Source organism: Hemiscyllium ocellatum, chromosome 42, assembly GCF_020745735.1.
Source record: "Hemiscyllium ocellatum isolate sHemOce1 chromosome 42, sHemOce1.pat.X.cur, whole genome shotgun sequence".
NCBI lineage: Eukaryota > Metazoa > Chordata > Chondrichthyes > Orectolobiformes > Hemiscylliidae > Hemiscyllium > Hemiscyllium ocellatum.
In genome coordinates, this window is record NC_083442.1 from 36,143,197 (window position 1) to 36,166,564 (window position 23,368).

Consider the following 23,368-nt stretch of genomic DNA (forward strand, 5'->3'; position numbering starts at 1 on the left):
ATCTTCTCCCTCCTCATTTCTTTTATCATTGCCCTCTGTTGGTTTTTCTAAGCTTCCCAATCCCAATACTCTGGGTTCATCTGGTCAATTTATCTTGGACCATGCTTTCTCATCTTTCTGCAGCATTAACACCTGCAAAACAGTGCACAATACTGAGAGAAAAAAAAACCTAAAATGACAGAAGACTCATAATAAAATTGTGTCATTAATGCAGTATCCAAGCGTCAGGATGGAAAGCACTTCAGCTGATGACAAAATACTTTTATGTCAATTCTTCAAACATGATTCATTCTCAAATGCATTACCTTCACTTAAAGATATATATCATTTTGCAATTCATAAGTCTGAGATGTACAGGTTTCTTTTATTAGATATATTTCATGCTAGAACTTTTATGTTACCAGCTGTATCCATTTTTAGATTCAGAGGTAACTCTAGTAACTTGAAAAGTGTCTGTTGGTAGAGTGCTTACAGGAAAATGTTAGCACCCATAAATCATAAAGAATAAATGTTTGAGAATTTGGTTGGGGGTTCAATGGATTAGATGTCGGTCCAAATTGTTTAAATGAAAAGTCATCGCTGTTCTAGCTGTGAGAGTCCTATGTGAAATGTTTTTAAACAATCTGAGCCCAGTTCCATCAAGATGTGGACTCGTGGCACAAAACTGTCCCTGATATAACTCCAAATTAACAAGGATACCTGTTGTTGGTCTGGAATTAGAATAAAAAGACATGAGACTAATACGGAGACACTTCAGGACCTAAGAGAAAAAAATTTAGTTTGCACCTCACCTTGCTTTCCCTGATTTGGGACTGCTTGATGCTGACATTGAATACTGCAATTAAAAATCTTCTTCCATGTATCCTTCATCTTGACTAAAACAAGAACGATAAAGTTTGATTTAAAGGAAAGGTTTACCTTGTGAATTTGTAAGATACTGTGAAGAATTTGTATAATACCATTGGGTAATCTTTTTATTCACAGTGTGGATAATTCAGAGGATCCTGTTTATGAAAGTTTAGAGGAGTTCCATGTCTTTGTTTTGGCTCATGTATTACGAAGACCAATTGTTGTTGTCGCAGATACAATGCTAAGGGATTCAGGAGGTGAAGGTTAGTCTGCCTTTTCTTTTGTTTTAATCTTTCACGGTAAATTTTTCAATGTTTCAGTATTCCACTAGGTGAAACAACATAATGAAATTAGTTAGAGTGACCTGTCATGTGCATTCTTATGGAACTTTAGCAATGACGCATGGTAACGCACCAGATAAATTTACATAGAACGTAAAACATTACAGTACAGTGCAGGCCCTCAAATTTTCTGAGAAGATTGGTAGCTCGGGTGCTCGTTGTTGTGGTTCTGTTCGCTGAGCTGGGAATTTGTGTTACAGACATTTCATCCCCTGTCTAGGTGACATCCTCAGTGCTTGGGAGCCTCCTGTGAAGCGCTTCTGTGATCTTTCATCCGGCATTTGTAGTGGTTTGAATTGGCCACTTCCAGTTGTCAGTTCCAGCTATCCGCTGCAGTGGTCAGTATATTGAGTCCAGGTCGATGTGCTTATTGATTGAATCTGTGGATGAGTGCCATGCCTCTAGGAATTCCTTGGCTGTTCTCTGTTTGGCTTGTCCTATAATAGTAGTGTTGTCCCAGTTGAATTCATGTTACTTGTCATCTGCGTGTGTGGCTACTTAGGATAGCTGGTCGTGTTGTTTCATGGCTAGTTGGTGTTCATGGAGCATTTCCGAACTGACAGCCAGACTATTGCGATCACTAGGACTCATAACAGCATAGAAACCAACAGCCACTCTCAGACAACAACTCACCAGAACGAAGGACCCAATACCCAGCATGAGCAAAACCAATATAGTGTACAAAATCCCATGCAAGGACTGCACAAAACACTACATAGAACAAACAGGAAGACAGCTAACGATCCGCATCCATGAACACCAACTAGCCACGAAACGACACGACCAGCTATCCTAAGTAGCCACACACGCAGATGACAAGCAACATGAATTCGACTGGGACAACACTACGATTATAGGACAAGCCAAACAGAGAACAGCCAGGGAATTCCTAGAGGCATGGCATTCATCCACAGATTCAATCAATAAGCACATCGACCTGGACCCAATATACTGACCACTGCAGTGGACAGCTGGAACTGACAACCGGAAGCGGCAGATACAAGTCACTATAAATGACGAAGGAAAGATCACAGAAGCGCTTCACAGGAGGCTCCCAAGCACTGAGGATGTCACCTAGAGAGGGGACGAAATGTGTGCAACACAAATTCCCAGCTCGGCGAACAGAACCACAACAGTACAGGCCCTCGATGTTGTGCCGACCTGTCATACCAATCTGAAGCCCATCTAACCTACACTATTCCATGTACATTCATGTGCTTGTCCAATGACGACTTAAATGTACTTAAAGTTGGTGAATCTACTACCGTTGCAGGCAAAGTATTCCATACCCTTACTACTCTGAGTAAAGGAACTACCTCTGACACCTGTCCTAAATCTATCACCCCTCAATTTAAAGCTATGCTCCCTCGTGCTCGCCATCACCATACTTGGAAAAAGGCTCTCCCTGTCCACCCTATCTAACCCTCTGATTATCTCGTATATCTCTATTAAGTCACCCCTCAACCTTCTTCTCTCTAACGGAAACAGCCTCAAGTCCCTCAGCCTTTCTTCGTAAGACCTTCCCTCCATACCAGGCAACATCCTAGTAAATCTCCTCTGCACCTTTTCCAAAGCTTCCACATCCTTCTTATAATGCGGTGACCAGAACTGTACATAATACTCCAAGTGTGGCTGCCCCAGAGTTTTGTACAGCTGTAGCATAACCTCATGGTTCCGGAACTCAATCTCTCTATTAATAAAAGCTAAAACACCGTATGCTTTCTTAACAACTCTGTCAACCTGGGTGGCAACTTTCAAGGATCTGTGTACCTGGACACCGAGATCTCTCTGCTCATCTACACTACCAAGAATCTTACCATTAGCCCAGTACTTTTTCGGTTACTCTGACCAAAGTGAATCACCTCACACTCGTCCGCATTAAACTCCATTTGCCACCTCTCAGCCCAGCTCTGCAGTTTATCTATGTCTCTCTGTAACCTACAACATCTTTCGTCACTATCGACAACTCCACCAACCTTAGTGTCGTCTGCAAATTTACTAACCCACCCTTCTACGCCCTCATCCAGGTCGTTCATAAAAATGACGAACGGCAGTGGACCCAACACTGACCCTTGCGGTACACCACTGGTAACTGGACTCCAGGATGAACATTTTCCCATCAACCGCCACCCTCTCTCTTCTTTCAGCAAGCCAATTACTGATCCAAATTGCTTTATCTCCCACAATCCCATTTTTCCACATTTTGTACAATAGCCTACTGTGGGGAACCTTTATCGAGCACCTTGCTGAAATCCATATACACCACATCAACCAGTTTATTCTCATCTACCTGTTTGGTCACCTTCTCAAAGAACTCAATAAGGTTTGTGAGGCATGACCTACCCTTCACAAAACCGTGCTGACTATCACTAATCAAATTATTCTTTTCTAGATGATTATAAATCCTATCTCTTATAACCTTTTCCAACACTTTACCAATAACTGAAGTGAGGCTCACTGGTTTATAATGACTTGGGTTGTCTCTACTCCCCTTCTTAAACAGGGGAACCACATTTGCTGTCCTCTAGTCTTCTGGCACCATTCCTGTAGACAATGATGATTTAAAGATCAATGCCAAAGGCTTGGCAATCTCCTCCCTGGCTTCCCAGAGGATCCTAGGATAAATCCCATCCGGCCCAGGGGACTTACCTATTTTCTCACACTGCAGGATTTCTAATACCTCTTTCTTGTGAACCTCAATCCCACCTAGTCTAGTAGCCTGTATCTCAGTATTCTCCTCGACACCATTGTCGTTTACTAAAGTGAATATTGCCGAAAAATATTCATTTAGTGCTTCCCTTATCATCTCTGACTCCACACACAACTTCCCACTACTATCCTTGATTGGCCCTAATCTTTCTTTTGTCATTCTTTTATTCCTTAAATACCTATAGAAAGCCTTAGGGTTTACCCTGATCCTATCCGCCAACAACTTCTCATGTCTCCTCTTGGTTCTTCTGAGCTCTCTTTAGGTCTTTCCTGGCCACCTTGTAACCCTCAAGCGCCCCAACTGAGCCTTCACATCACATCCTAACATAAGCCACCTTCTTCCTCTTGACCAGAGATTCCACTTCCTTCATAAACCATTGCTCCCTCGCTCTACAGCTTCCTCCCTGCCTGGCAGGTACATACTTACCTAGGAGACACAGGAGCTTTTCCTTGAATAAGCTCCACATTTCTAATGTGCCCATCCCCTGCAGTTTCCTTCCCCATCCTATGCTTTCTAATTCTTGCCTAATCGCATCGTAATTGCCTTTTCCCCCAGCTGTAACTCTTGTCCTGTGGTATACGCCTATCCCTTTCTTTCACTAAACTAACCATAACAGAATTGTGATCGCTATCACGAAAGTGCTCACCTACTTCCAAGTTTAACACCTGCCCGGGCTCATTATCCAGTATCAAATCTCATGTGGCTTCGCCCCTAATTGGCCTGTCTACACACGGTGTCAGGAAGCCCTCCTGCACACACTGGTCAAAATCTGACCCATCTATAGTACTCGTAGTATAGTGTTCCCAGTCAATATTTGGAAAGTTGAACTCCCCATGACAATTACCCTGTCTCTCTCACTCCTATCAAAAATCGTCTTTGCTATCCGTTCTTCTACATCTCTGGAACTGTTCAGAGGCCTATAGAAAACTCCCAACAGGGTGACCTCTCCTCCTGTTTGTAACCTCAGTCCATACTGCCTCAATTGACGAGTCCCCAAACATCCTTTCTGCAACTGTAATGTTGTCCTTGACCAACAATGCCACCCCACCCCTTCTACTATCTTCTGTGTTCTTACTGAAACTTCTAAATCCTGGAACCTGCAACAACCATTCCTGTCCCTGCTCTATCCATGTCTCCGAAATGGCCACAACATCGAAGTCTCAGTATACGAGCATAAGAGGTACAGTTAGTAAGCTTGCAGATGACACCAAATTGGAGGTGTACTGGACAGCGAAGAGGATTACCTCAGATTACAACAGGATCTGGACCAGATGGGCCAGTGGGCTGAGAAGTGGCAGATGGAGTTTAATTCAGACAAATGCGAGGTTCTGCATTTTAGGAAAGCAAATTGTAGCAGGACTTATACACTTAACGGTAAGGTCCTAGGGAGTGTTGCTGAACAAAAAGACCTTGGAGTGCAGGTTCATAGCTCCTTGAAAGGAGGTAGATAGGATAGTGAAGAAGGCGTTTGGTATGCTTTTCTTTATTGGTCAGAGTATTGAGTACAGGAGTTGCGACTGTACAGGACATTGGTTAGGCCACTGTTGGAATATTGCGTGCATTTCTGGCCTCCTTCCTATCGGAAAGTTGTTGTGAAACTTGAAAGGGTTCAGAAAAGCTTCACAAGGATGTTGCCAGGTTTGGAGGATTTGAGCTACAGGGAGAGGCTGGGTCAGTTTTCCCTGGAGCGTTGGAGGCTGAGGGGTGACCTTATAGAGGTTTACAAAATTGAGGGGCATCGATAGGATAAATAGGCGAAGTCTTTTCCCTGCGGTCGGGGAGTCCGAAACTAGAGGGCATAGGTTTAGGGTGAGAGGGGTAAAATATAAAAGAGACCTAAAGGGCAACTGTTTGACGCAGAGGGTAGTACGTGTATGGAATAAGCTGCCAGAGAAAGTAGTGGATGCTGGTACAATTGCAACATTTAAGAGGCATTTGGATGGGTATATGAATAGGAAGGGTTTGGAGGGATGTGGGCCAGGTGCTGGCAGGTGGGACTAGCTTGGTTGGGATATCTGGTTGGCAGGGACGGGTTGGACCGAAGGGTCTGTTTCCATGCTGTATGTTTCTCTGACTCTATGAGATAAAGGTTAAGCACTTAGAGTCATACAGCACAGAAACAGACCCTTCAGTCCAACCTTTAGTCCTCTTCACCTCCATCCAAAGCCACAAAGGATCCTTCCACATCCGCAGAGATTTTCCTGCGTTTGTTACTCTTGATGGTTTCCATATTGGGGAGATAGGGCACCAACTTGTGGAATGTTTCAGGGAACATCGTTGGGACACACGGACCAAGCAACCCACTGCCCTGCAGCCGACCACTTCAATTCCCCTTCTCAGTCTGCCAAGGGCATGTAAGTCCTCGAGGAAGAACATCTCATCTTCCGCCTTGGGACCCTCTAATCACCCAGCATTAAAGTCGATTTCACCAGTTTCCTCATCTCTCCTCCTCACCCAGCTACCTCCTGCCTCCTCCTCTTCCCCCCCCTTAAAAATGTGGCTCATGTCTTGAAATTCTCTATCCTCGGGGGGGGGGGGGGAACACCTCCTATTAACCCTATCTTTACCCCTTATGATTTCTGAAAAGTTGGACTTCTCTACCTCCTGTTGCTGCCCGGCTTGCTGTGTTCTTACAGCGTCCTACTTGTCTACGTGGTCAGTGTTTCAGCTAACAAGTATCTGATATCACAGAAAATGCTCTATATACGTAGCAGTCCAGTCAGTACCTAAATAAGAGCAGTTAGGATTTGAAGTCGAATCCTCCATCAGACGGCTGTGAAGTAAAACCCTTCTGAAGCATTAAAGTCAATCTTTTTAGTTCTGAAGTGGCTCTGCTCTAACAGTTGATTATTTCACATGTTACTGTTCTGTATGCTGAAGAAATGTTATGCTATTTTGTTTTTGCAGCATTTGCACCAATACCTTTTGGAGGGATTTACTTACCTTTGGAAGTACCCCCTAACAGATGTCACTGCTCACCTTTAGTCTTAGCCTATGATCAGGCCCATTTCTCTGCACTGGTTTCTATGGAACAGAATGATCAACAACAGGAACAAGGTATTGTACGTGTATTTTCTTGCTTATTGCTTAAACCTCAACTGATATGTGCAAGTTAAAAGATATTCAAACAGACCTTTCACTTGAAAAATAACATTAAAATTTCAAGGAAGCTGTTTGTTGAACACCACCTTGGACTGAACAAGATGATACTCAATTACTCAATGCTACCAATTAATGTCCTTCTAAAAATGAGCAGGTAAAAATTCTAGCCAACTGATATGATTCAATATTGTTGCAGTTTAGTTTAACTGAGTGGTAGTACTCTTACCTCTAAGAGATGATTGAGTTACAACTGCAACAAGAGTTTTGCATTCAGAGGAAAGATGAAAAATTATCTTATATTTGTGGAGAATGTGTTTTAAGTACAGATAATTATAGAAGGACATTATAAATCTGTACTGGGTACTAAAATGTTTCAAATGACAAGTGACATGAACTGAAAGAACAAAGTGGTGAAGTGATTACGAAATAATAGTCATAGTCATACTTTGCACAGCCATCTCAGTGTGTCACTTTTTTTTACTAAAACAGGAAATATTGGAAATGGCAATATGTGAATGAGAAGAGGTGGTTAATCTTTGTCCAGATGTTGATGAAAATCTTGTACATTAGTAATACCTTCGATTTGTCCACTGTTTTCCAGTGTTCCTATTTATTTTCTTTTTTTCTATACTGTCCTATTCTCTGGAACAACTCGAGTTGCATTTGTTCTTGATCGATCAGTTGCTTGTACATTTCCTTTTCTGGTTATATTGTTTCAGTTGTCTGGGCATGAGCTGTAAAATAGAATTACTTCTTTGCTTAGATACCTAAATGATATATTGCCGTAAGTACCTGTTTTAGGTTGCCCCTTTCAACATTGTTTTACATTATCTTCGGTAAGTTCATAGGATGACATCATGAGATAAAATGCAGTTTCTCACCAGTGTGTGACCTGATTACTGCCATTTTGAAGTAGAATGTCCTCATCCCTAACCCTTTTGCCAATCCACCTACTCCTGTGAAAACGTGAGGACTGCAGATGCTGGAGAGTCAGATTTGAAAATGTGGCACTTGAAAGAGCACAGCAGATCAGGCAGCATCCAAGGAGCAGGAGGGTTGATGTTTTGAGCATCCAGAATGTGGGGTGGGGCTGGGGGCAAAGTTGGTGGAATGACGTTGGGGGAAGCAGGTGGGAGCTGATTGCGATAGGTCAGTGGGAAGGGTGGAGTGGGCAGGTGGGAAGGAAGATGGACAGGGAGGTCAGGTCAAGAGGGTGGTGATGAGCTGGAGGATTCGGTTTGGAATAAGGCGGGGGGTTGGGAGATTTGGAAACTGGTGAAGTCATTATTGATACCGTGTGGTTGTAAGGTCCTGAGGCAAAGATGAGACGTTCCCACCCCCCTTATTTATCTCTCAGCCTCCTTCTGCCTCCACATTGCTGATGAAGGGCTTATGTGTTATGACCTGGATAGAGCAGGGACAGGAATGGTTGTTGCAGGTTCTGGGATTTCGAAACACTTTCAGTAAGATCAGGGAAAGTGGTAAAAGGTGTGGCATTGCTCATCAAGGTCAGTATTACCATGGCAGAAAGGATGTTTGATGAGGTCTCGTCTACTGAGGTAGTACGAGCTGAGATTAGAAACAGGAAAGGAGAGGTCACCGTTTTGGGTGTTTTTCTCTCGGCCTTTGAAAACTTCCAGATATATAGACAGGATTTAGATGGGTCAGTTTTTCAATGTGTACAGGATGATTTCCTGACACAGTATGTAGACAAGGGGCGAGGCCACATTGGATTTAGTACTGGGTAATGAACCAGGTCAGGTGTTAGATTTGGAGGTAGTAGGCACTTTGGTGATCGTGACCACAATTTGAGTAGGTTTACTTTTAGCGATGGAAAGGGATAGGTATGTACCATAGGGCAAGAGTTATAGCTGGGGGAAAGAAAATTATGATGCGATTAGGCAAGATTTAGGATGCGTAGGATGGGGAAGGAAACTACAGGGGATGGGCACAATTGAAATGTGGAACTTGTTCAAGGAACAGCTACTGTGTGTTCTTGATAAGTATGTACCTGTCAGACAGGGAGTAAGTGGTCAAGTGAGGGAGCCGTAGTTTACTAAAGAAGTTGAATCTTTTGTCAAAAGGAAGGAGGAGGCATGTGTAAAGATGAGACGTGAAAGCTCAGTTAGGGTGCTTGAGAGTTACAAGTTAGCTAGGAAGAACCTATAGGGAGAGCTAACAAGAGCCAGGAGGGGACATCAGAAGTCATTGGCAGTAGGATAAATGAAAACCCTAAAGCTTTCTTTAGTTATGTCAAGAATAAAAGAATGACTAGAGTAAGATTAGGGCTGGTCAAGGACAGTAGTGGAAAGTTGTGCATGGAGTCCGAAGAGATAAGAGAGGTGCTAAATGAATATTTTTCGTCAGTATTCACAAAGGAAAAAGACAATGTTGTTGAGAATACTGAGTTACACGTTATTTGACTAAATGGGATTAAAGTTCATAAGGAGGAGGTATTAACAATTCTAGAAAATGTGAAAATAGATAAGTCCCCTAGGCCGGGTGATATTTACCCTTGGATTCTCTGGGAAGCCAGGGAGGATTTGATCTTTATGTAATCATTGTCCACTGGAATAGTGCCAGAAGATTGGAGGATAGCAAATGTTGACCCCTTGTTCAAGAGGGGAGTAGAGACAACCCTGGTAATGAAAGACCAGTGAGCCTTGCTTCTGTTGTGGGCAAAGTTTTTGAAAGGATTATAAGGGAGAGGATTTATACTCCTCTCAAAGTGAATAATTTGGTTGGGGATAATCAACATGTTTTTATGAAAGGTAGGTCACAATAAGGAGCCTCACTAACTTTACTGAGTTCTTTGAGAAGGTGACCAAACAGGTGGATGAGGGTAAAGCAGTTAATGTATGTATGGATTTCAATAAAGCGTTTGATAAGGTTCCCCATGGTAGGCTATTGTAGAAAATACAGAGGCATGGGATTAAAGGTGATTTAGTGGATTGGATCAGAAATTTGTGAGCTGAAAGAAGACAGAGGGTGGTGGTTGGTGGGTAATGTTCATCCTGGAGTTCAGTTACCAGTGGTGTACTGCAAGGACCTGTTTTGAGGTGACTGCTGTTTGTCATTTTTATAAGTGACCCGGATGAGTGGAGTTGTGGACAGTGCGGAAAGATGTTGCAGGTTATAGAAGGACATAGATAAGCTGTAGAGTTGAGCTGAGAGGTGGCAAATTGAGTTCAATGCAGAAAAATGAAAGGTGATTCACTTTGGAAGGAATGCGGAGTACTGGGCTAATGGTAAAATTCTTGGTAGTGTGGATGAGCAGAGATATCTCTGTCCATGTGCATAGATCCCCGAAAGGTGCCACCAGGTTGATAGGATTGTTAAGAAAGCATATGGTGTGTTAACTTTTATTAGTAGAGGGACTGCGTTTTGTGGCCATGAAGTCATGTTGCAGTGTACAAAACTCTGGTGCGGCCGTACTTGAGCATTGCATACAGTTTTGGTCGCTGCATTATAGGAAGAATGTGGAAGCGTTGAAAAGGGTGCAGAGGAGATTTAACAGGATAGTGCCTGGTATGGAGGTGGGGCGGGGGGGTGGGGAGGGGAGTTTTGAGGAAAGGCAGAGGGACTTGAGGTGGTTTTCGTTAGAAGGTTAAGAGATGATTTAATAGAGACATATAAGATAATCAGAGGATTAGATAGGGTGGACAGTGAGAGCCTTTTTCCTTGGACGGTAATGGCTAGCATGAGGGCACGTAGCTATAAATTGAGGGGTGACAGATATTGGATAGATATCAGAGCTAGGTTCTTTACTCAGTAGAAAGAGCATGGAATGCTCTGCCTGCAACAGGAGTGGTCACGCCAACTTTAAGGGCAGTTAAATGGTCACTGGATAAATATGGATGATAATGGAATAGTGTAGTTTAGATGAGCTTTAGATTGGTTTCACAGATCGGCGCAGCATCAAGGGCCAAAGGACATTACAGCGCAGGACAGGCCCTATGTTCTCTGCCCGAAACATTGACTCTCTTGCTCCTTGGATGCTGCTTGACATGCTGTATTTTTACTAATGCCACACTACTCCCTGACTCTGTCACTCACTGGTTCTCTCTTCTGAACATGTGTAACTGCTCAAAAGCCAGATGCCATAAGAGGCTGGACATCAGGGTCAGATTGAATTAGAAGCCAGCAGTTTCAGGGTTTCTGAAAGTACAGGTCTGAATGGTGCAGTAGTGCCAATCTGGGGTTGTTAGAATTGATGTTTTCTCTGGATGACCATTCAAAGTTGCTCTTTGTTTCTTGATGCTCATCTCCAGAGCCTTGGTTCACAATGGGCGGCACGGTGGCACAGTGGTTAGCACTGTTGCCTCACAGCGCCTGAGACCCAGGTTCAATTCCCGACTCAGGCGACTGACTGTGTGGAGTTTGCACATTCTCCCCGTGTCTGCATGGGTTTCCTCCGGGTGCTCCGGTTTCCTCCCACAGTCCAAAGATGTGTGGGTTAGGTGAATTGGCCATGCTAAATTGCCCATAGTGTTAGGTAAGGGGTAAATGTAGGGGTATGGGTGGGTTGCGCTTCGGCGGGTCGGTGTGGACTTGTTGGGCCGAAGGGCCTGTTTCCACACTGTAAGTAATCTAATCTAATCTAATGACAGCGCAGAGGAGAGAAGTGTTGAGCAGGGTAGTGTTGGTGTCTTGGCATTATAAACCCAGGCAGTAGTGTAGAGGAGCCTGGGTTGGGCAAGGGAGGGGACAAATATGAAGATTGCAGGACCAGAATGCAGCAGAAACTCTTATATCAAGTTTAGATTACTTACAGTGTGGAAACAGGCCCTTTGGCCCAACAAACCCACACCGACCTGCCGAAGCGCAACCCACCCAGACCCATTCCCCTACATTTACCCCTTCACCTAACACTACGGGCAATTTAGCATGGCCAATTCACCTGGCCTGCACATCTTTGGACTGTGGGAGGAAACCGGAGCACCCGGAGGAAATCCACGCAGACACGGGGAGAATGTGCAAACTCCACACAGTCAGTTGCCCGAGGCGGGAATTGAACCCGGGTCTCTGGCACTGTGAGGCAGCAGTGCTAACCACTGTGCCACCGTGCCGTCCACAGAGGTGTTTACATATCATGATGCAGGTTTGTTCCACTCTTTCCAAGTGATATATGATCCACTCACCTCAAAGTTGCAACATTTAAAGAGGAGAGGGTGCAGAGGAGATTTACCAGGATGTTGCCTGAAATGGAGAATAGGTTGTACAAGGATAGGTTGAGAGTGCTTGGCCTTTTCTCATTGGAACGGCGAAGGATGAGGGGTGACTTGATAGAGGTTTATAAGATGATCGGGGAATAGATAGAGAAGACAGTCAGAGACTTTTTCCCCTGAGTACAACAGTGTTACGAGGGGACATAAATTTAAGGTGAAGGGTGGAAGGTACGGGGGATGTCAGGGGTAGGTTCTTTACCCAGAGAGTAGTGAGGGCATGGAATGCGCTGCATGTGGGAGTGGCAGAGTCAGAATCATTGGAAACCTTTAAGCGGTAATTGGATAGGTACATGGAGAGGTGCTTAAGCTAGGACAAATGTTCGGCACAACATCGTGGGCTGAAGGGCCTGTTCTGTACTGTATTGTTCTATGTTCTAAAGCTATTGTCAATTATCTTCCTCTGGCTTTAAGCTTAAATAAAGGATTGTCATGGCAGATGTATTGGAAAAGCAAACAGTTCTGTTACATTGTAATGGGCAAATTCTTTTTGACACAGGTTGATTATATTCTTTTCATGATCTGAAATTGAGGTAAGAAGCTTTAAGTATAATAATTGGCATAATGAATGGGGAAGATAGCCAATTAGTAAAGAAGAGACCCAACCGTTGAGAAGGAACGAAAGTGGCAAACAGCCACTTTAAACCTGGCTTTTGATGCGGATAAATTGCTATTTTGTAGTGGTGTTCATGTAAAAACAAAACATTTACAATATCTATCAATTTATTCTGTTGTTTTTAAATGTAGAAGATCGAACTTGTTTTAATGAAAATTTCTGTCAAGCTCCAGTTTGAGTCATAAAAAGTTAAAATGCTGTAAACCTTCACCAGGGCAGGACTTTCTGAATCCAGTTACAGTCTGTCCATCAATGTAGAATAATGTAGCATCTGTTGCCATCTCATGGTAGACTTTATAAATTTCAAATGTGACTTGCAGTTTTCTAACACAGCCACCAACCATTTCATGGAACGATTTGCTTTGGTTCAAAGAGCAAGAGCAATAAAGTAATTGGCCTCTGTATTCAAATTTCTCATTTATTTGTCTGTGGATGTTGAAGCAGTAAAGCTGTGTGCTTTGCAAAGATGTTGTTTGGCCAGATTTTAGATTTACGTCAAGTCGTCATAAAACCCGTATTTATACGGGATTCCTCCTCCCGAGGGTCCCCGAACCAGCCAGAACCATTACCACAGCCAGACAAAAGCCCTGGACAATATGCCGAAATATCTGTGTCGATGTAGTTCAAAAAGGGCTGCCATGTTTTATAGAATAATTCCGATTTTTGGTGCACTATATTTGTGAGGAAGTCAAGGGGGATATATTCCATGACTAACCTGTGCCAGTTTGAAAGTCCTGGAGGGCTATCAGCTACCCAATTCACTAAAATATTTTTCCTTGTTGTGGTTCTGTTTGCCGAGCTGGGAATTTGTGTTGCAGACATTTCGTCCCCTGTCTAGGTGACATCCTCAGTGCTTGGGAGCCTCCTGTGAAGCACCTCTGTGTTGTTTCCTCCGGCATTTATAGTGGTTTGTCTCTGCCGCTTCTGGTTGTCAGTTCCAGCTATCCGCTGCAGTGGCTGGTATATTGAGTCCAGGTCGATGTGTTTATTGTTAGAATCTGTGGATGAGTGCCATGCCAGGGAATTCCTAGAGGCTGTTCTGTTTGGCTTGCCTTATAATAGTAGTGTTGTCCCAGTCGAACTCTTGTTGCTTGTCATCTGAGTGTGTGGCTACTTAGGATAGCTGGTCGTGTCGTTTCGTGGCTAGTTGGTGTTCATGGATATGGATCTTTAGCTGTCTTCCTGTTTTTCCTATGTAGTGTTTTATGCAGTTCTTGCATAAAGTTAGCTTTATACAGCTGACCAAAACCTGGGGTGATTAAAATACCTAAGTACAGAAAACCTTTTAGTGACCACCGAAAGGGAAAGCAAGATCCATCTGGTAAATTGGGTACACTAGCAAGACCTCCCAAACGGCATGGCATCAGATTTTATAAAATTGATTTTATAGGCTAAGAACATCCCAAATAAATTGATCACTTGGATTAGACTGGGCACGGGTGTCAGAAGATCACTTAAGAAAAGGAGGACATCACCTGCATGTAGAGTGATTTTATGTTTGCCCAATCCAACCCTTGGAGCCGTTATGTTAGGGTCAGTTCGTATAGCTTCCGCCAGTGGTTCAATCATTAGCATAAATAATAATAGCGAAAGAGGACATCCCTGATGACATCCCCTGCCAACACTAAAGCACTCTGAACCTAACCCATTGGTGATCAGCACTGTTTAATACTGAAACCCATTTAGTAAATACCTCTCCTACACTGAACTTTTCCAATATATAAAAAAGATATGACCATTCTACCCGATCAAATGCCTTTTTTGCATCCAGGGAGATGGCTAAACCTGGTATTGTTCCCTGTTGACAGGCTTGTATCATATTTAAGACCCTTCTAATATTATTAGTTGACCTGCGGCCCTTTATAAACCCCTTCATATAACGTCTGGTCCTCTTTTATGATGTATGGTAAGACTGTCTCCAGTCTTAATGCTAACATTTTAGAAAGAATTTTGAAATCCACATTTAGTAAGGATATGGGTCTATATGATAAGCAATCTTCTGGGGCCTTTCCCTTTTTAAGAATAAGAGAGATGTTTGCTTCTCTCAATGAAGGCAGGAGGCAGCCTTGACTATGTGAATAATTATACATATTTATGAATGGCTCAGCCAGTTCCCCTATAAATTCTTTAAAGAACTCAATCTAGAATCCGTCTGGTCCAGGCGCTTTGCCACTCTGAAGCTGCCTAATGGTGTCGAGTACTTCCTGGGTTGTCAGGCTGGCATTAAAGATTGACACCTGCTCCCAGGAGGGCCAAATGTTTAAAGAAGGATTCCATCTTCTCAGTTCTACCCTCACAGTCCTGTGATTTATACAGTTGAAAATAGAACTTTCTAAAGGCTGTATTGATGTTTTTACGATCACAAGTCAAGGTACCAGCACTTTCTCGAATGGACGCAATGGCTTGAGGAGCCTTTTTCTTTCTAGTAAGATATGGTAGATATCTGCCAGGCTTGTCGCCATACTCAAATAATCTCTATAATATTTCCCTCTTTGCTGTTTATTTGGGTAAGTGCAGTATTCAAGGCTGCCTTAAGGGCTGTGACCCTTTGTAGCTTAGTAATGGAAGGCCTGTTAAGATACACTGTCTCAGCCGCCTTCAAGCGAGCCTCGAGCAGGCGCTGTCGCTCTCCCTTTTGTCTTTTCCAGGTCACAGAATATGAGTTGACCACGCCTCGCACATATGCCTTATTGGTCTCCCACATCATCGATAGGTTACTGGCTGTATCTGAATTAATTTCCCAGAAGGTTTTGAATTCTTGCGAAAAATACTTTATAAATTTGCTATACCTCAGTAAAAAGGAATTCATATGCCAATGTCGGGGGGCCTATCCCACATCCCTAATCTTGACTTCCATATAGTACTGCGGCATGATCAGACATAGCTATATTACCTATTTTACAAATCTATATGGAATTCAAAAGGGTCAAGGGGCAAAACAAAATCAATTCTGGTATGGCATTTATGTGGGTTAGAGTAGAAAGTAAAGTCTGTACCCTGGGGGTGAAGGCACCTCCATACATCTACTAGTCTGAGCTCCTTATTCAGATCCACCAGTTGTCTAGTTCTCTGAGATATACCTGTAGTGCTCTTACGTATCCTATCTGTCTCAGGGTCTATAATACAGTTAAAATCTCCTCCTATAATTGTATGGCGGATTCCAAAAGCTATCAACTTAGAGAATGCTTCCTTAACAAATTTAAAGGAATGTGTCGGGGGGGCAGTAAAGATTCAAAATTCCATATTCCCCTCCATGTATTAGGGCTTTGATCACTATATACCGTCCAGACTCATCTTTTATCTGGCTTAACGTTTGGAAAGGAAGATTCTTCTGAATAAGAATGGCTACTCCCCTACCTTTTGAACTGAAAGATGAGAAAAAGCCTGATAAATCCACCCTGTTGTAGCTTTAAATATTCTTTGTCAAGTAGATGTGTCTCCTGTAAGAGAGCTATATGGACCCTTTCTTTTTTGAAACTTGATAATATATTTTTCCTTTTGATTGGTGAATTACTCCCCTTGACATTCCAGGTGCACCATCTAAGCGAATGGCTAGCCATGATCGTCCAGGCAAGTGCGAGACCCCCCGAAGAGGAGGAACCCCACTCAGAAAACCTTGAATAAAGACCGTAGGGAATTCACAAATACAAAAATTCTTTAAAACATTTAAACCAACACAATTAAAAGCTATTCCTAAGTTTAAAAAAAAAACTCAAAACATATTTGAAAGGACACTTTCCCCCTTGCTCCCAGAGGGCATAACTCCCTATCGATAACCCCACCATAACCTCTCCTAACTAGGGCCCTGCCCTCGGCCCAGGCATTATAGAGTGGAATATACAAATTCAAATATTTTATGAAACCAGAGTTATAAATGAATAACTCACCCCCGCCCCCCACACCAACACCTGGGTGCGTTTAGCAAACACAGTACAAAATAGGAATATATAAAATTACAATCCCGGCGAGTATTAGGCAACTAAGTAAAATGCAAAAAGAGGAAAACCCTGTTCTTCAGGAAAGGGCAAGACAAAACAAACCCTCCTCTCCCACAAATCACGCGAACTATAAAAAAGAAACCAAAGGAAAAGTAAGAAACAAGCCCCCACACCCCCATCCCCAGGGAAAGATGAATGGAAGAAAGTTGAAAGAAATAAAAAGCGGGGTAAACAAAGGGTCCAAGAGAGTCCAAGAATTCTTTTGCTTTTTCCGTCAACCCAAAGTTGTAAACGATTCCTCCATGGCTGAAGCGCAGTGCTGCTGGATAGCGCATGGAGTATTGGATATTTAGGTCTCTCAGACGCTTCTTCACCTCATTGAATGCCCTCCCCTTGCAGACCGTGGCTGGAGAGAAGTCCTGGAATAACATTATTCTGGAACCCTTGTGCATCATGCCCTGGGGATCCTTACCCAGGACTCTGGAGGCTTCCAGGAGCATTTGTTTTTCTCTATAACATTGGAGTTGGATTAGAACCGGGCGGGGGCGCTGGTCTGACCCAGGCCTGCATATACCAACCCGGTGGGCCCACTCCATCCACACCCGGCCCAGTGCCAACTCCAACTTCAATAATTGTGGGAGCCATCGCTCCAAAAAGTCTACAAGCTGGCCTTCCTCTTACCGTTCGGGAAGGCCCAGCAACCAAATATTTTTCTGTCGACCCCAATATCGAGGTCATTGATGCGCTCCTCCAGGGTCTGGGTTCACCACTCCAGAGCCCGGACCTGACCTACGGGCAACTCGGCAGCAGTCTCCGCCCCTCCAATACGTTGTTCAAGATTTTTGATTTGTCGGTCATGCTTCTGCAGCATGACCAAGATTGACTCCCACCTGGACCGGGACTCCTCAATAAAAGCTTCTATCTTCTCTTGAAGTTTGGTGATCCTGGAAAGCAGTGTCGCCTCCGCAGGTAAGTCTCCCGAGGCGGCCGCGGAAGTCACTGCTGCTGCGAGAGGGGGTTGGGGAGGGGTCTCTGCCTGTTGCGAGCTGCGAGAGTTTTTGCCCTTAGTCATTTTAGAAACAATACCAAACTTTCCATGTAAAATGATTGATTACGCTGGGTAAAAGTTATCTTAAATGATTTAAAGGGTGCCCCACTTTCCCCAAGTCTTAGGCAGACCACAACAGACTCAGACTTGCTGGGTCGCTGCCATCTTGAATCTCCCCGGCCAGATATCTTTTAAAGGTTTAAATCCAGAAAAAGAGAAGCAGGTGAAGCCTAAGAAACTGTTCAGAAAAAGCGCAACATTTAGCTGCTTCAAAAGTCGAGCAAACTAGCGAACGTCCAAAATGTTTTCACCAAATCTCCAAGGATTTATTTTAATAGAGTAGAGCAAATCTGGAAGAAGCTGAAGACAGCTATCTTCTCATGTTGTGAATAAACCATGAGCTACAAGACCAGGAAACACACACACTGGTTCATTGACAATGATCATGTCATCTAAGACCTCATCAACAATAAGAAGAAAGCTCTCTCCGACAGGCAAAAAGTAACATCAAGGCAAAGAGGAGAACTCATCAGCTGCAAAGGCGGAGTTACAAAGAAGGACTAGGCAAATCAAGAACCAATGGTAGACTGACAAAACTAAGGAGCTGCAACTCCTTGCTGACGAGCATGACACCTGGTGTTTCCTCAGTTGCCACCAAGGTGATGTACAGATTCAACACCCTTGGCCTCAAACCGATATAGATGAAGCTTGGCATCCTTTTGAGACTCAACCTGTCCACCCCTCTCACCCACTCCAACCTCTCACCCTCAGAACGTGCAGCCCTCCACTCCCTCCGCTCCAATCCCAACCTCACCATCAAACCCGCAGACAAGGGAGGCGCGGTGGTAGTTTGGCGCACTGACCTTCATACCGCTGAAGCCAAACGCCAGCTCGCGGACGCCTCCTCTTATCGCCCCCTTGACCACGACCCCACCTCCCACCACCAAACCATCATCTCCCAGACCATCCGTGACCTCATCACCTCAAGGGATCTCCCATCCACCGCCTCCAACCTCATAGTCCCACAACCCCGCACCGCCCGTTTCTACCTCCTGCCCAAAATCCACAAACCTGCCTGCCCCGGCCGACCCATTGTCTCAGCCTGCTCCTGCCCCACCGAACTCATCTCCCAATACCTCGACACGGTCCTGTCTCCTTTAGTCCAAGAACTCCCCACCTACATTCAGGACACCACCCACGCCCTCCACCTCCTCCAGGATTTTCGCTTCCCCGGTCCCCAACGCCTTATTTTCAATATGGACATCCAGTCCCTGTACACCTCCATCCCCCATCACGAAGGACTCAAAGCCCTCCGCTTCTTCCTTTCCCGCCGCACCAACCAGTACCCTTCCACTGACACCCTCCTTCGACTGACTGAACTGGTCCTCACCCTGAATAACTTCTCTTTTCAATCCTCCCACTTCCTCCAAACTAAAGGAGTTGCCATGGGCACCCGCATGGGCCCCAGCTATGCCTGCCTCTTCGTAGGATATGTGGAACAGTCCATCTTCCACAACTACACTGGCACCACCCCCCACCTTTTCCTCCGCTACATCGATGACTGTATCGGCGCTGCCTCGTGCTCCCACGAGGAGGTTGAACAGTTCATCAACTTTACTAACACCTTCCATCCCGACCTGAAATTCACCTGGACTGTCTCAGACTCCTCCCTCCCCTTCCTAGACCTTTCCATCTCTATCTCGGGCGACCGACTCAACACAGACATCTATTATAAACCGACTGACTCCCACAGCTACCTGGACTACACCTCCTCCCACCCTGCCCCCTGCAAAAACGCCATCCCATATTCCCAATTCCTTCGTCTCCGCCGCATCTGCTCCCAGGAGGACCAGTTCCAACACCGCACAGCCCAGATGGCCTCCTTCTTCAAGGACCGCAGATTCCCCCCAGACGTGATCGACGATGCCCTCCACTGCATCTCCTCCACTTCCCGCTCCTCCGCCCTTGAGCCCTGCTCCTCCAACCGCCACCAAGACAGAACCCCACTGGTTCTCACCTACCACCCCACCAACCTCCGCATACAACGTATCATCCGCCGTCATTTCCGCCACCTCCAAACGGACCCCACCACCAAGGATATATTTCCCTCCCCTCCCCTATCAGTGTTCCGCAAGGACCACTCCCTTCGTGACTCCCTCGTCAGATCCACAACCCCCACCAACCCAACCTCCACCCCCGGCACCTTCCCCTGCAACTGCAGGAAATGTAAAACTTGCGCCCACACCTCCACACTCACTTCCCTCCAAGGCCCCAAGGGATCCTTCCATATCCGCCACAAGTTCACCTGTACCTCCACACACATCATCTATTGCATCCGCTGCACCCGATGTGGCCTCCTCTATATTGGTGAGACAGGCCGCTTACTTGCGGAACGCTTCAGAGAACACCTCAGGGACGCCCGGACCAACCAATCCAACCACCCCGTGGCTCAACACTTTAACTCTCCCTCCCACTCCACCGAGGACATGCAGGTCCTTGGACTCCTCCACCGGCAGAACATAACAACACGACGGCTGGAGGAGGAGCGCCTCATCTTCCGCCTGGGAACCCTCCAACCACAAGGGATGAACTCAGATTTCTCCAGTTTCCTCATTTCCCTTCCCCCCACCTTGTCTCAGTCGGTTCCCTCAACTCAGCACCGCCCTCCTAACCTGCAATCTTCTTCCTGACCTCTCCGCCCCCACCCCACTCCGGCCTATCACCCTCACCTTGACCTCCTTCCACCTATCCCACCTCCATCGCCCCTCCCCCAAGTCCCTCCTCCCTACCTTTTATCTTAGCCTGCTTGGCTACTCTCTCTTATTCCTGATGAAGGGCTTATGCTCGAAACGTCGAATTCTCAATTCCTGAGATGCTGCCTGGCCTGCTGTGCTTTGACCAGCAACACATTTTCAGCTGTGATCTCCAGCATCTGCAGACCTCATTTTTTACTCGAATCCTTTTGAGAGACAGACTGAGAAAATGTCAGCCTGCAATGGAGACAATACTTCAAAGAACTCTTAAACCAAATTGCAATAGTCGGCAAGAACGTATTTGATGAAATCCTTCAACTCCCCATTAGAGATGATCTTGGACTGAACAGGCTGAAATTTAAGAGGAAAATGACATGGCCTCGCTTGTGAAACTTCTGTATGTGGATAACAATGTCATCTCTGTTCTCTTGGAAGAGAATCTTCAAGCCTTGCTTAATGCCTATGCAGCAGCACACTGGAGAACTGGCCTCTGTTTGAACTCAAAGAAGTCAAATCCTTAATAATCCAGCCCAGGTCAACTTCCAGTCCGTCCCTCTATTAAAGATGAATGGAGGAATCCTGCCAAACATGGAGCAATTCCCCTACCTGGGAAGCTGCTTTTTGGTTGAGGCTCACAATGATGCTGAAATTCAATTCAACGTCTTTGACTGTGACATCTGTGCTGATACAAGGATCCTTTTTCCAGGCAGTCATCCTCTAACTCTTCTACATGGCCCCAAGACTTTGGTTACATAAATATTCCAGCTTAAGACCTTTGAGAAATACCTCCAAAGCTGTTTGAAATGGGTTCTCTGCATCAGCTGACAGGGTAGGCATACTAACCTGAGTGTCCTTGAAATAGCTAACAGTACCAGCATCAAGGCTGTGAACATCCAAAACCAACTCTCTTGAGTTGGCCATGTACTTAGAACATAGAAAAAATACAGTGCAGTACAGGCCCTCGATATTGCGCCGATCCAAGCCCACCTAACCTACATTAGCCCACTTTCCTCCATATGCCTATTCATTTAAATGCCCATAAAGAGGGAGAGTCCACCACTGTTACTGGCAGGGCATTCCATGAACTCACGACTCGCTGAGTGAAGAATCTACCCCTAACATCTGTCCTATACCTACCACCCCTTAATTTAAAGCTATGCCCCCTCGTAATATCTGAGTCCATACGTGGAAAAAGGTTCTTATGGTCAACCCTATCTAAACCCCTAATCATCGTGTACACCTCTATCAAGTCACCCCTAAACCTTCTTTTCTCCAATGAAAACAGCCCCAAGTGCCTCAGCCTTTCCTCATATGATCTTCCTACCATACCAGGCAACATCCTGGTAAACCCGTTCCAGTGCCTCCACATCCTTCCGATAGTATGGCGACCAAAACTGCACACAATACTCCAGATACAGCCGCACCAGAGTCTTATACAACTGCAACATGACCTCAGGACTCCGGAATTCAATTCCTCTACCAATAAAGCCCAGTACGCCATATGCCTTCTTCACAGCACTATTTACCTGGGTGGCAACTTTCAGAGATCTGTGTACATGGACACCAAGATCCCTCTGCTCATCCACACTACCAAGTATCCAACCATTAGCCCAATACTCCATCTTCTTGTTACTCTTACCAAAGTGAATCACTTCACACTTAGCGACATTGAACTCCATTTGCCACCTATCTGCCCAGCTCTGCAGCTTATCTATATCCCACTGTAACCTGCCACATCCTTCCTCACTGTCAACAACTCCACCGACTTTTGTATCATCCGCAAACTTGCTCACCCAACCTTCTAGCCCCTCCTCCAGGTCATTTATAAAAATGACAAACAGCAATGGTCCCAAAACAGATCCTTGCGGAACACCGCTGGTAACTGCACTCCAAGATGAACCTTTACCATCAACTACTACCCTCTGTCTTCTTCCAGCCAGCCAATTCCTAATCCAAACCTCCAACTCCCCCTCAATGCCATACCTCCGTATTTTTTGCAGTAGCCTACTTATGATGCTTGAGTTCCGACTGTCAAAGCAAATCATCTTCACTGAGCTCAAGGGATGCGCTCAAATTGGAGAAGAATAAGAGCTTTTCAATATCTCTTTGAAAGCTTCCCTTGGGAAATCCAACACTGATGTTATTGCATGGGAGATCCTTGCTCAGAAGAAGCTGCTGTTATGAAGAGTCTCAATTCTTCAAGAACTCCTATCAACAAAGTTAAAAATCTCACAGCACCAGGTTATAGTCCAACAAGTTTATTTGGAAGCACTAACTTTCAGAGCACAGCTCCTTCATCAGGTGGTTGTGGAGAATAAGACTAGAACACTCAGTTTTTTTTAGATTAGACTAGTTTCCTATAGTGCGGAAACAGGCCCTTCGGCCCAACAAGTCTACACCAATCCTCCGAAGAGATCGCACCCACCTACTGCCTACTAATGCACTTATCACTATGGGCAATTTAGCATAGCCAATTCATCTGACCCACACATCTTTAGACTGTGGGAGGAAACCAGAGCACCTGGAGGAAACCCAAGCAGATACTGGGAGAATCAAAGTCCACATAAACAATCGCCCGAGGCTGGAATCGAACCTGGGTCCCTGGCGCTGCAAGGCAGCAGTGCTAGCCACTGTGCTGCAAAAGTTTATAGTGTGATGTAACTGAAATTATATATTGAAAAAGACCTGGGTTGTTTGTTAAGTCTCTCATCTTTTAGAATGATCATGTCGATTTCAGTTCTTTAATATGTGAATTGCAAAATGTTTTTTTTAAAAGTTACATTCTC

The 23,368-nt window shown here is 44.8% G+C and overlaps 1 protein-coding gene across 4 annotated transcripts in view; it reads left to right on the forward strand.

The window, feature by feature from the left end:
- otud7a (OTU deubiquitinase 7A) overlaps positions 1-23,368 on the forward strand; it is a 153,892-nt gene that overhangs the window by 120,720 nt on the left and 9,804 nt on the right. For all 4 annotated transcript variants that reach the window (XM_060853599.1, XM_060853598.1, XM_060853600.1 and 1 more), the window contains 2 exons: positions 985-1,112; positions 6,808-6,957. In XM_060853599.1, coding sequence (XP_060709582.1) covers positions 985-1,112; positions 6,808-6,957 — 278 coding nt within the window. The remainder of the gene's footprint in view (positions 1-984; positions 1,113-6,807; positions 6,958-23,368) is intronic.